Here is a 12,366-nt window from a genome sequence, read left to right on the forward strand (position 1 = left end):
CCTCAAGACCCTTCCCGTACTAGGACTTCCCACCATGATAGACTGTGTAGATGTAATGGTCTTATTAAATAAGAAACACAGAGCCAAATGCAGAGTTAAAAGCCCAAGAGGTCAGAGCAGTAGCTAAGAGCTGAGATTAAAACTGCCTTCTTATCACTCGCTGCCACTGCCATCCTTCCCCTGAGAAAGAGACCTACTTCCTGTATGTCTGTCTTTTTATTGACTTTCTGTTCTGCCTTCTCATTGGTTGTAAACCCAACCACATGACCTCCTTTTCACTGCCTGTCTATATAGACCTCCAGGTCTCTATGGTTGGTATTGAGATTAAAGGCATGTGTCTCCAAGCTGGCTATGTCCTTGAATACACAGATTCTGCCTGCCATGTGATCGGATTAAAGGTGTGTGCCACCACCACCTGGCTTCTGCTATGGCATGCTATTAGCTCTGACCCCCGGGCAACTTTATTTATTAACATACAAATAAAATCACATTTCAGCACAAATAAAATATCATCATAAGACTATGAGACTAAATAAATCTCTCCTTCCCTATCTTATCTGGCCAAGTATTTTACTGCAGCAAAGAGGAAATTAACTAATATAACCATAAAGTCTAAAGCCACACTGTGACAGCATCATGCATCTCTAGTGACCTTCTTCCACAGCTGCCAGATGCACACAGTGTGATCTATGTTTCTTTATTCAAAGCCAGGGAGTTTCTGGGCTCATGCATGGTACAGTCTGGTGGGCCACACTCTGAGCCCCCTCAATGTTGCCCCTTTGTGCCCTGAACTCATCCAGTGTGTTAGCTTTCCATCACTATAACAAAATGCCCTATACAGTTTACTTATAAAGAAGAAAGGGGAGCTGGAGAGATGGCTCAGCACTTAAGGGTATGTACTGCTCTTGCAGGGGAACAGGGTTCAGTTCCTCGCACCCATGTCGGGCAGCTCCCAACCACCTGTAACTCCAGCTCCAGGAGATCCTATGCCCTCTTCTGAATTCCATGGGCATCTTCACTCATACATGTTTATACCTCCCCCCCCACATATACATAATTTCAAAATAAAAATAAATAAGAAAAAAAAACATTTTATTTTATGTGTTTTGCCTGCATGTATGTCTGTGCATATGCATGCCTGGTGCCTGTAGAGGCCAGAAGAGGGCATTAGACATTCTGGAACTGGAGTTACAGATCGTCAGTCATGAGCCTTCCTGTGGGTGCTGGGAATGGAACCCAGCTCCCCTGGAAGAGCAGCTAATGCTTTTAACTACCAGGCCATCTCTCCAGCCCCTAAAAAATTTTAAAGGGAAAATAGGTTATTTTGGCTTAAGATTTTAAAGAGCTTGAGTCATGACTGGGTGGACATATTGCTTTCAAGTCTCTGGGGGGCAGAGGTGTGTGTGTTAGAAATGGTGGGGAGTGCATGTGGCAGAGAGAACTGTTGACCTCATGACCAGGAAGAAAAAGAAGAAAGAGGAGACTACCATTCTACAGTCCCCTTCAAGGATATGTCCTCCAGTGAGCCAACACCTTCCACTCTTTGAAGAAAATGTCATCAGTGAGCCAATGTCTCCTATCAGGACTCATCTTTCTTTATTACCTTTACACTAGGATGGACCCTGGGCTTTCTACAACCTAACTACTCTACCACGGGGCTCTATCACCATCTCTACGGGCTCTACCTTTTAAAGGTCCCACTACCACCACAGGGAATACACCTTCAATGCAAGGCCTTCAGAGGTCATTCAAAATCCAAGATGTAGCCCCTACCTCTTCCGAATCCTTTCCCAATCACATATCAGAGGAGATTTACCCGTGGATACCCCAGTCTTTAGTTCAGGCCATGCAAACTCAGTCCTTGTCTTTTTCTCATCCCGGACCTGAAAAGCTCCTTTCTGTCCTCTTCTGCAGAGAAGGCCTAGCCCTGGGGATGCTCATACATGAGCCCTTCTCAGACAGATGCCTGTGAGGCTGAGCCACAGAGCACATGCTCAGTAGGAGCCTGTCCCAGCCCTCTGGCAGGGCCTCTCTCGACAGCCCTAAGTCCCCTCAGAATCTTTGCTATTGTGAGAATTCCAGGCCCCCTGGCCTCAAGGGAAGTGAGTTCTAGAACGCAGGGTCCTCAGCTCAGCGGGGAGAAGGGCTAGAGCTAGGAGTGCAGGCTAGGCAGGAGCCCGGGTGTGGTCCACCTGCTGCGGCCTGTGGGGCTCAGCAAGCATCTCAGCATGGTCCTGGAGCTCTACATGGACTTGCTGTCGGCTCCTTGCCGCGCCGTCTACATCTTTGCCAGGAAGAATGGCATCCCCTTTGACTTCCAATTTGTGGATCTACTAAAAGGTCAGTCCTCGGGGTTGCCAGGAAGCCGGGTCCTGAGGTGGTGGCAGGGCACCCGGTGAAGAGTGTTTCTGAGGGTCAAAGGTCAGCAAGGGAAGCAGAGGTGAAACAGATGTCAGGGTGCTCAGGCCACGTCGCTATCTAGCCTACCTTCACTGGTCACCATGGATGACAAGCTCCCTGTTGGGGTGAATAGGATTTTGGGGGGTAAAGGAAGGAGGGATGCCAGGAGAGCCTCCGACTCTCAGCCAGAGCTTCTGCCATCACCTTTGGAAGTTTCACATCTTGTCATCTGTAGCACCCACCAACCTGGCTGGTGCAGGACACAGACCCACTACCATGTGACAGTGCTTATGTTACTCAGTCTGTGCCCACCCTCCCCCAGTCTGTGCCCATCCTCCCCCAGTCTGTTGCCCACCCTCCCCCAGTCTGTGCCCATCCTCCCCCAGTCTGTGCCCACCCTCCCCCAGTCTGTGACCACCCTCCCTCAGTCTGTGCCCACCCTCCCCCAGTCTGTGCCCACCCTCCCCCAGTCTGTGCCCACCCTCCGCCAGTCTGTGCCCACCCTCCCCCAGTCTGTGTTCACCTCTCCCAGTGTTCAAACCTACTCTGGGATTAAGATTGTGGCACAGTGATAAAGTACTTGCCTAGCATGCCACAAGCAAAACCCTGGGTTTGATCCCCAGCTCATGCATGTACACAGGCACACGTACACACAAATAAGAAGAGGAAAGAAGGAGAACGAAGAAAGAACTATGAAAAACAAATGTACTTAATGTTGCACAGACCCCCGCACCCCACGTGAGGATTAGTGGATCGGGATCCAAGACATTGAGGAGTCTCTAAAATTCAGCTCGAAGAGACTTAGCAATAATGTGAGAACTGCAGAAATGGCTGAGGTCTGGGGGAGTCCCAGAAGGGTTTTCACTTGCAAACGGTTGGTCAGGAGGGGTTAGTATTTCTGCTTCCTCTGGAGTTCTTTGTAGATATCCAGGGACCTTGGGTGCATTTGCAGGGTTCCCCAACCTGCAAGATTCAGCTGCCCAATCCCTTCAAAGGGGAGACAAGAGTGATCGAGAGGAGATAAGACTAACGGTGGCATTTAGGTCCCTAGAGCTGAAGTGGATTCATGGGCTGTGGCTCCAGGCTTCGGGTGAAGGCTGAACTTCTAACTTCTGGGAACCAAAGGGCTGTCTTGATCCCTAGGACAGGGGGGTTACAAGAGCTGGGCTGTGAGAATCTGGGAGGAGGGATCTTTCTTAATCCTGGCCCCTGTGATATCTCTCCTTTCCTCTGTGACCTGGGGCAAGCCATGTGATACTTGAGGCCTCAGTTTCTCCCCTTTGTCTCTAGAAGCCCAAGTTCTCTTTTCCCTGGGGTCCCCAAAGCCCCAGACCCTCCCTGCCCCCTCAGGTCATCACCATAGCAAGGAATACATCGAGATCAACCCCCTGAGGAAGCTTCCCGGCCTCAGAGACGGGAAGTTCGTCTTATCTGAAAGGTAAGGGCACTGCCACCATCTCTGCCCCTCCTGGGAGATGCAATGGGATCAGACCTGGCAGCATTTATTCATTTATTTGTTTGTTTATTGACTGAGACAAGGCAAGGTCTCTCTATGTAACCTTGGCTGGCCTAGAACTTACTACCTAGACAAGGCTGGCCTCAAACTCAAAGAGATCCATCTGTCTCTATAACCTGAGTACTAGGATTAAAGGTGTACATCACCAGTCCTGGCCTATTTATTTATTTTTAAGCTACAGAAAATTTTACACACACACACACACACACACACACACACACACACACACACACACACACACACAGAAGGAGAATGAATAATAACAAAGAGTTCAACAAACCCCACACATCCATCTCCTAGCTTCTACAGCTATCCACTGTACCTTGTCTACACCTCACTCTCTGCCTCCTCCTTCCAGACATCACTTTACTTTACCCATGAATGCTTAGAAACACTCCACTAAGAAATGAAAATTCTAAAACGTACATCACCCAATACCATTATGACCATGAGTAATATTATCAACCCTTCCCAGATTTTTATCCTTAGGCAGCTCATATTCAAGTTCCTGATTTTCTCATAAGTATTTTCTTGGTTCTCTCTCTCTCTCTCTCTCTCTCTCTCTCTCTCTCTCTCTCTCTCTCTCTCTCTCCCTCTCCCCTCTCCCCCCCCCATTCTTCTCTCTTTCTTTCTCCTCCTCCCATATTTACATACTTGAGTATTTTTCCTACATGTATGCACGTGCACCGTGTGCATGCCTGGTGCCTGGGAGACCAGAAGAGCTCACCAAATCTCTTGGGACTCGAGTTATAGATGGTTCTGAGTCACCATGTGGGTGCTAGGAACCAGCCCAGGGTCCTCTGGGAGAGCAACAAGTGCTCCTAACCACTGAGCCTCCTCTCCAGTCCCCCCTTAAGTCCTTCTTTGTCTGTGTTCCCTGTCCTAGTCCGTTTTGAATTGCTGTGACTGAGTATGGCAGTGTGGGTGATTATAAAGAGCTGACTTTCAGCTCATGGTCTAGGGGCTGCAAAGCCCACGAGAGTGGGACTGGTACCTGCTGAGCACCTGCCCTTCCCTTTCGTTCTTAGCAACACAGAGATTACAACATGGTGAGCAAGCAAGTGAACCAGGGGCCTGCGGGGGTGGGGGTGGGGAGAGTTAATAACAGCCACTTGTGCCAACCTGGTAATCTATTAATCATTTTAGCCATGCGTGAACCCACCTGCCCTCTTGACCCCACCACCCTTAGCTGGTGGGAATTCAATGCCAATCTGAGCTTTAGTGGAACTCGCAAACCTTTTCAACCCCTGTGGTTTTATTTCACTGTGGTTTGTTTTTGACTGGCCTCTTTGTGTGCTTGTTGTTGACGATGAACACCTGCTCTTCTGTCCCGTGGCATTTCCTACACACACTAACATCATTTAGCAAGCCTGGGCCATGATCCCTCCCTGCAAAGCATGGCTCAGGTCTAACCTCTCTCCTGAATCCCTTGGTCACCACCCCATCCCAAGAGACCAATACCTCTTGATGGGTTATTTCGTGGGCCTCCATCTTGGCTTCCCTGGGATTTATTTGACCTCATCCATCAAAACCTTAAAGATTATAAGTCTAGGGGCTGGAGTGATGGGCCCACAGCTCATAGCACTAGCTGGTCTTCCAAAGGACTCAGGCTCCCAGCAGTCACATGTGAGTGTTTCATAGAGTGTGTAACTCTAGTTTTGGGGGATCAAACTTCTTCCAGCCTGTGAGGGCTCCCGACACACAGAGGTTCACAGACGTACACACAGGCAAAACACTCCTACACAAAAACTAAATTAGTTAAAAAATAATTAAGTCCAAAGTCATCCCCGCAGTATCTCTGGCAGTCCTCCTCTCCCATCACCCAAGTCATCCCTCCAGCCACATCTCCACCCAAACCTCTCCAGATGTTCCCCATTCCCTCTGGAATCTCCTCCGTTCCGTGCTCCCTGTCAGCATTGCCCTTTCATATACTATTCATCAACTCTTGAGTACCCTTCAGGCCTTCCGCGTCTTGCTGATTATGACATGACAGCTTGGGGTAGGCTTCCCGGAGCCCTTCGGGTTCCCCCTTCCCCTGCAGGAACTTAACACCCAGGGCCTGCCTATGGCCACAGGCCATGCTGGGGTGGTACAGGAAGGTACAGCCAGTGCCCCTGTCTTGCCCTCTCTGTAGTGTGGCCATCCTCTTCTATCTATGCCGCAAGTACAGCGCACCTTCCCACTGGTACCCGCCAGACCTGCACATGCGCGCCCGTGTGGATGAGTTCATGGCCTGGCAGCATACAGCCATTCAGCTGCCCATGAACAAGATACTGTGGATCAAGGTGAGCAGCCAAGCCTGGGGCTCAGGAACAGGAGAACAAAACAGTCTGAGAGCCTGAAGTCCAGTCCTGGTCCTGGTGCCTGAGCCTCTTTTTCCTTGATCATGCCTACTGAGAGTGTGGGATGAGCTGTTAAGTAGGAGACAATTGGACAAAGGCAAAGGGCAACTAGAAGGGACTAAGACAGGACTCTGGAAACTTCGTTCTCAATTAGAGAATATCCGTAAACTCAAAGTGACAACCAGCACACTACTTCCAATTCTCTGCTTGTGTTTTCAGTCCACTTTCCATTACTGTAATAAAATGCTCCAGGCTGGGTAACTTATGAAGAAAAGAGGGTTATTTGCTCACAGTTTTGGAAACAAGAAGTCTAACCAGCATGGCACCGGCTCCAGAGAGGGCCTCATAGCAGATGCTATCAAAGTAGAATCAAATGCAAGCCAGGTGGCCTGCTAAGACAGGAAGCCAGAGCTAGGGCGGGGCACCACTCTCGCTCTTTAGTGTCGGCTCGCTCTCTTTCTAACGTACCACTAACTGCATCCACCTCAATCCCTTCTGGAGGCAGTGCCCCCAGTTAGACTCCATGTTTTAAAGATTCCAGCCATGTCATTTCACCACAAGGACTGGATTCCCAACACATCAACCTTTGGTGAGTGAGACACACTCAAACCACAGGACTCACTGTCATCCAGGCCTCCAAATCCATCTGAACACATGGCCCTTGCTAACTGCCACTTGAGAATGGCCCAAAAGGTGAAATTACTTGACATCCTTGGGACTGTCCAAGCTCTATTTAACAGACAGGGATCCAGAAGCTTGGCAGGGGGATGGGGCTGGAGTCCTGCCTCTATATCTGTCCTCTTCCCTCCCTGCCCAGTTGCTAATCCCATTGATCACCGGTGAGACGGTTCCTGCTGAGAAGGTGGACCAGATAGTGAATGAGGTGAAGAAAAACCTACAGCAATTTGAGGAGAAGTTTCTGCAGGACAAGATGTTCATCACAGGAGACACCATCTCCCTGGCTGACCTGGTGGCCCTGGTGGAGATGATGCAGGTATGGGGGTGTGGGGGCAAGTCTGGGAGGAGGGAAGATGTTTCTGTGACTAAGGACCAGAGTCTGAGGATAGACCAAGAGAGGCAGGCGTGACCACCCTGAGGGTTGTGGGAGCCAGGTCTGGGTGCCTGGACCCCCCTGGAAGTGACAGGAAAGAACCCAGAGGTTTTGAATCAGGGAGTATCATGATCACGGAACTTGGTAAGATTCCATGGCATGTGGAGGAGCCAGTGGGAGAGCCATAGAGAAACCCATGGTATACCAGCTAAGATCACCAGGGATGCAGAGAAAAACCATGGTATACCAGCTAACATCCCAGATGCCCACTCCTCCCGCTGGACTCTCCAGGAAGTATGCAGAGATTCCTGGTGTCTCTTTTCCAGAGCTCCAGAGACAACAACATTGAGACAGCTCTCCCAACCCTGGGTCTGAGCAGTGGACACTACTGTGCATTGGAGGCAAACCTGGAAGAATGCAGGCTTTTCATGTGTTTTACATGTGTGCTCAGTTGATGTGAGCTAGCAGGTGTGTGCAGGATAGCCAATTTAGACACTTCCAACGTCCTTTTCTTTCTTTCTCTCTCTTCCTTCCTTCCTTTCTTTCTTTCTTTCTTTCTTTCTTTCTTTCTTTCTTTCTTTCTTTCTTTCTTCCTTTCTCTCCCTCTCTCTCCCCCCTCTCCCTTCCTTTCTTCTTTCTTTCTTTCTTTCTTTCTTTCTTTCTTTCTTTCTTTCTTTCTTTCTTTCTTTCTTTCTTTCCTTCTTTCTTTTTTTTTAGGATAGGGTCTCATGTGTCCAACTTTTGATACGCTCTTGCCACCACCCCTCCAGTGTGGGAATTAGAGGTGTATAACACAATGCCTGGTTTGGGGTGTGCTGGAGGTTGAGCCCAGTACTTTGTGCATGCTATGTAAGCACTCTGTCTACTGAGCCACGTGACCAGCCCATTGGCCAGTGTCTTGAGAGGCCATCATAGTTTCCGGCCAGTATGCAAAGTGGTGACTTTAGTCCTTGGCCAAGGTGTAGTGTAGAATAAACAGCATGAGGAAACCCATTCTGACCTGCACCAAGCAGGCTGTCCTCGAACTCACAGAGATCTGCCTGCCTCTGCCTCCTAAGTGCTGGAATTAAAGGTGTGTGCCACTACCGCCCTGCGTGCATATTTCTTCATGAGGCAGCTAAACTGCTAAGCTAACTGCATAATAAGCATCCTCTTATTGCCCTTGTCCTGATCACAGGAGGAGGCCCAACATGGGGGGAAAGGGGACAATTGACCTCCATTCTTGAGTCAGGAGTTACCATCTTGGACCAGGATCCTCTACGCCTGTTTCATATAGACTGAATGGTTTTGACACCTCGACAGGAAGAACTCATCCAGGGCAGCAGATGACTCCCTCTTTGTAGAGGCAGGTGCCGATAACACTTGAGGCTCTAGAAGACCCAAGTGCAGCTGGTGCCTATGCTGATCATGTCTTCTTTGTTGTTTCTCCATAGCCAATGGGGAGTAACTATAACGTCTTCCTCACCTCCAAGCTTGCTGAATGGCGAATGCGGGTGGAGTTAGCCATTGGTTCTTCCCTCTTCTGGGAGGCTCATGAACGACTGTCGAAGTTACCGGAGTGGGACTGTTCAACACTGAACCCCATGACCAAGGTCAAGATATCTGAGTATCTGCAGAAGTATAAGTGACCCTGGAGGCAGTTCATTCTGCAGGGTCTGGCTGTCTCAGCCTTCTGAGCCTCTTCTCTTAGGGAAGACACTAAGAAACACTCTGTTCCTTTACCCAATTAAAAATGAAAACCAAAAACTGGAAGAGTTGCCATGGCTGTTATGGGGACAGTTGGTGTCAGCAAGGAGCCTGGTATGGGAGCAGGTGGTAGTCACAAGTCATCTTGGATTCCAAAAAGAATATAAGAGTCTGGGGAAATGGCCCAGTGGGTAAAGTGCTTGCTGTCTGTCTTAGTTAGGGTTTCTATTGCTGGGAGGAGACACCATGGCCACAGCAACTTTTTTTTCTTTTTCCTTTTGAGTTTTTGAGACAGGGTTTCTCTGTGTAACAGCCCTGGCTGTCCTGGAACTCGCTCTGTAGACCAGGCTGACCTTGAATTTACAGAGATCCGCCTGCCTCTGCCTCCTGAGTGCTGGATTAAAGGCGTATGCCACCACCACCTGGTGACCACAGCAACTCTTATAAATGAAAACATTTAACTGGGGTTGCTTGCTTATATTTTCAGAGGTTCAATCCATTATCATCATGATGGGACGTGGCAGCATGAAGATAGACATTGTGCTGGCCACATCTTGATCAGAAGGCAACAGGAAGTGTCTGTGACACTGGGCTGTATCTTGAGCATAGGAAACCTCAAAGCCCACCTCCACAGTGACACACTTCCTCCAACAAGGCCATACTCACTCCAACAAAGCCACACCTCCTAATAGTGTCGCTCCCTATGAGCTTATGGGAGCCAATTATATTCAAACCACCACACTGTCTTAATTCATATTTCTACTATCCACACACACAAAAAAATAGGTACAAGTACCATTCCCAGAGCTCACTAAACACCCAGTCCAGCTGAAATGGCAAGCCCCAAGTTCAACAGGAAAGATGCTAGCTCAAAAACAAGGGGAAAAGCAAAAGAGTAAGACTCCAACATTAACATCTGGGCTCCATAAGGTGCACCTACCCACAAGTGCATACAACACATACACAAAAGAATGTGAAAGTCAAAGACTGTAGATGATTCCATTTTCATTAATAATAGTCAGCAACTTCAATATCTCCTTTCAACAACAGAATAGAATAACTAAACAGAAGACTAGGAAGAAACAGTGAGATAAAACTGAGTGGATTTACTAGAACTTTCCCCACAAGAGTGGAGTAAATACTTGTCTCAACGTCACGTGGAATATTCATCACCAGACGCTATATAAACTCATTATAAATAAGTCTCAACTTTAAGAAGATTGAGTCATGAAAACTGTATTTTCTGAATAAAAATTGAATGAAATTAGAAATTATTAACAGGGCCCGTGGGATGGTGTAGTATTGAGAGCTGCTGGTAGCCAAAGGCCATGTAGGGGACAACTAGTGTTCAAAAGGTCAATCTATCAGAACCAAAGGTTCTGGTAGAGGACTAAGTCATCACTCAAGGAATGTTGGAGTTATTGTCTTTTGAATGAATTGGCTGTTTCTTGTTGTAAACTATTCGTGCAGTTACAGCTATAATATCTCCCCATCACCATGCATTTTCATAAAATGTATATATGTAATCTCATGATTACATCTCAGTCTAATGGGCACATATATCTGTGGGTGGTCAGGAAGATGATTTTTCATTTAGCTGTATAATTTTGATATACGGAAAATATACTAGGATATGCTTCATAGCCAGGTCCATCGTCCCACGAGACTGTAGACACTTAAAGCCTGCTTTGTTCCTTTTGCTCAGACTAACACACAAAATAATAATCTCTCCTCAGTCTAACATAAACTGCACACATTTAGCTCATTTTTACCTCAGAGCAAGTTCAAACTAGACTAAAGGCCTTTGTAAATAGATCATAAGTTTAAAACTTTACAGTTATGCACAAGGTCAGAGTCACAGGTGTCTACCAAGGCTACTAACACAAAACACCCCAAGAAAAGCCTGCCAACTCTTTGCTTGCCAAGTCTGCTGATAAAAAGCTATGTCTCAGAGTTTGTGGCACTGGGCACTGTGCCCCCTCCCTCTGGTCCTGAGACCTTGGAACCTTGTGTTACTATGGTAATGGCTCTGCTCCTTATCATCTATTCTAGGAATGTGCTATGACCTTGAGGGTTTTGAAACTTTTCTCAGGATTTCAAGGAGTCTCCTGTGAGAAATGTAAGGAGTCAGGCAAGAGAGGAGCTAAGAATGAGAGCTGAAAAGAAGTTGTAGATTTGGAGAAGCGGCAGAACAAAGAGAACAGTAGAGAGATCAAAGGCAGAGTTGAAGCTTACACAGAACAATAAAGTGATGGGCTGAAAGAGCACCGTGTGTAGATTTATTGGTATACCCTCAGATAAGTAGATTTATTCATAGATAAGTAGATTTCCCAGCTGGTTGTAGATTCTTCTGGGGACTCTGGGAGAAAGTTCTTCGGGTCAAGCACCCGAAAAACTTTGGTTAGTGCCGCAGATAAAGGAGCCTGCTGCCAAACCTGATGACCCAGATTCAATCCCTGAGTCCCCCAGGGTTGAAGGAGAGAACCAACTCTCAAAAGCTGCCCTCTGATCTTCACACACACACACACACACACACACACACGGGAATGTACACACATGAAATAAAGGAATCCGAAACAGAAGGAAGACTTGTTGTAACAGAAGGAAGACTCAGTGTGTGTACATGGGGGTCAGGTCTCATGCAGACATGAGAACCTCGGTTCAGATCCCCATCATCCAACACAGAAGCTGGGTGTGGCGGGGCTGTGCTGTGGGCCAGCGACAGGAGGATCAATGGGGCTCCCTGGTCAACTAGTCTGGTTGAACTGACAAGCTTCAGATTCAGTGAGAGAGGCCTGTCTCAAAAAATAAGAGGGAGGGCTTGAAGAAGACACCCAACGTTGACCTTTATACACATACATGCATGTGCACGTGAACACACATGTGCATACACACACACAAAAAAAAAAAAAAACCAGAAAGAAAAGCAGAAAGTTTACAATTCTGTAGGATTTTAAACAATGCTCTTAACACAGACACTGACCAAAGAAGAAATCACAGGGAAATTAATACCTTAGACAAATAAAATGAAAGAACATACCAAAACTTAGGGAACACAGAAGAAGCAAAGACAAGCAGAAAATGGATAGCTGTAAAGACATCCATTAAAAAGGCATGATCTGGGGCTGGAGAGATGGCTCTGGGGAATCGGGCAGCGGCGGAAGGACAGATCCTATATGACCCCACATATGTCTGAAACGGTCACATTCATAGAATCTATTGATGTCTTGAGGAATGGGGAAAGTTAATGTTTTTAATTATATGTCTCTGTGTGCATTTGTTTGTGGGAATGTGCACAGGTGTGTTGTGGGTAACCTGCGGAGTCCAGAAGAAGGTGTCAGATCCCCAGGAGCTGGATTACAGGTAGTTAT

General features: G+C 47.5%; 1 protein-coding gene across 3 annotated transcripts; it reads left to right on the plus strand.

The window, feature by feature from the left end:
• The first annotated feature begins 2,112 nt into the window (after positions 1-2,112).
• LOC131926091 (glutathione S-transferase theta-4) lies at positions 2,113-9,061 on the plus strand. 3 transcript variants are annotated; one of them, XM_059281392.1, is made up of 6 exons: positions 2,113-2,340; positions 3,751-3,838; positions 6,051-6,201; positions 7,076-7,252; positions 7,636-7,777; positions 8,743-8,853. In XM_059281392.1, exons 1-5 carry the CDS (start codon positions 2,229-2,231, stop codon positions 7,762-7,764), a joined length of 657 nt encoding a protein of 218 aa, XP_059137375.1. In that variant the 5' UTR covers positions 2,113-2,228; the 3' UTR covers positions 7,765-7,777; positions 8,743-8,853. The 3 variants fall into 3 exon arrangements, with proteins under 3 accessions (XP_059137375.1, XP_059137374.1, XP_059137373.1); XM_059281391.1 differs by lacking the exon at positions 8,743-8,853 and adding an exon at positions 8,487-8,652; XM_059281390.1 differs by lacking the exon at positions 7,636-7,777 and having other exon boundaries at positions 8,743-9,061.
• Positions 9,062-12,366: the final 3,305 nt, after the last annotated feature.

Source organism: Peromyscus eremicus, chromosome 16_21 (assembly GCF_949786415.1).
Source record: "Peromyscus eremicus chromosome 16_21, PerEre_H2_v1, whole genome shotgun sequence".
NCBI lineage: Eukaryota > Metazoa > Chordata > Mammalia > Rodentia > Cricetidae > Peromyscus > Peromyscus eremicus.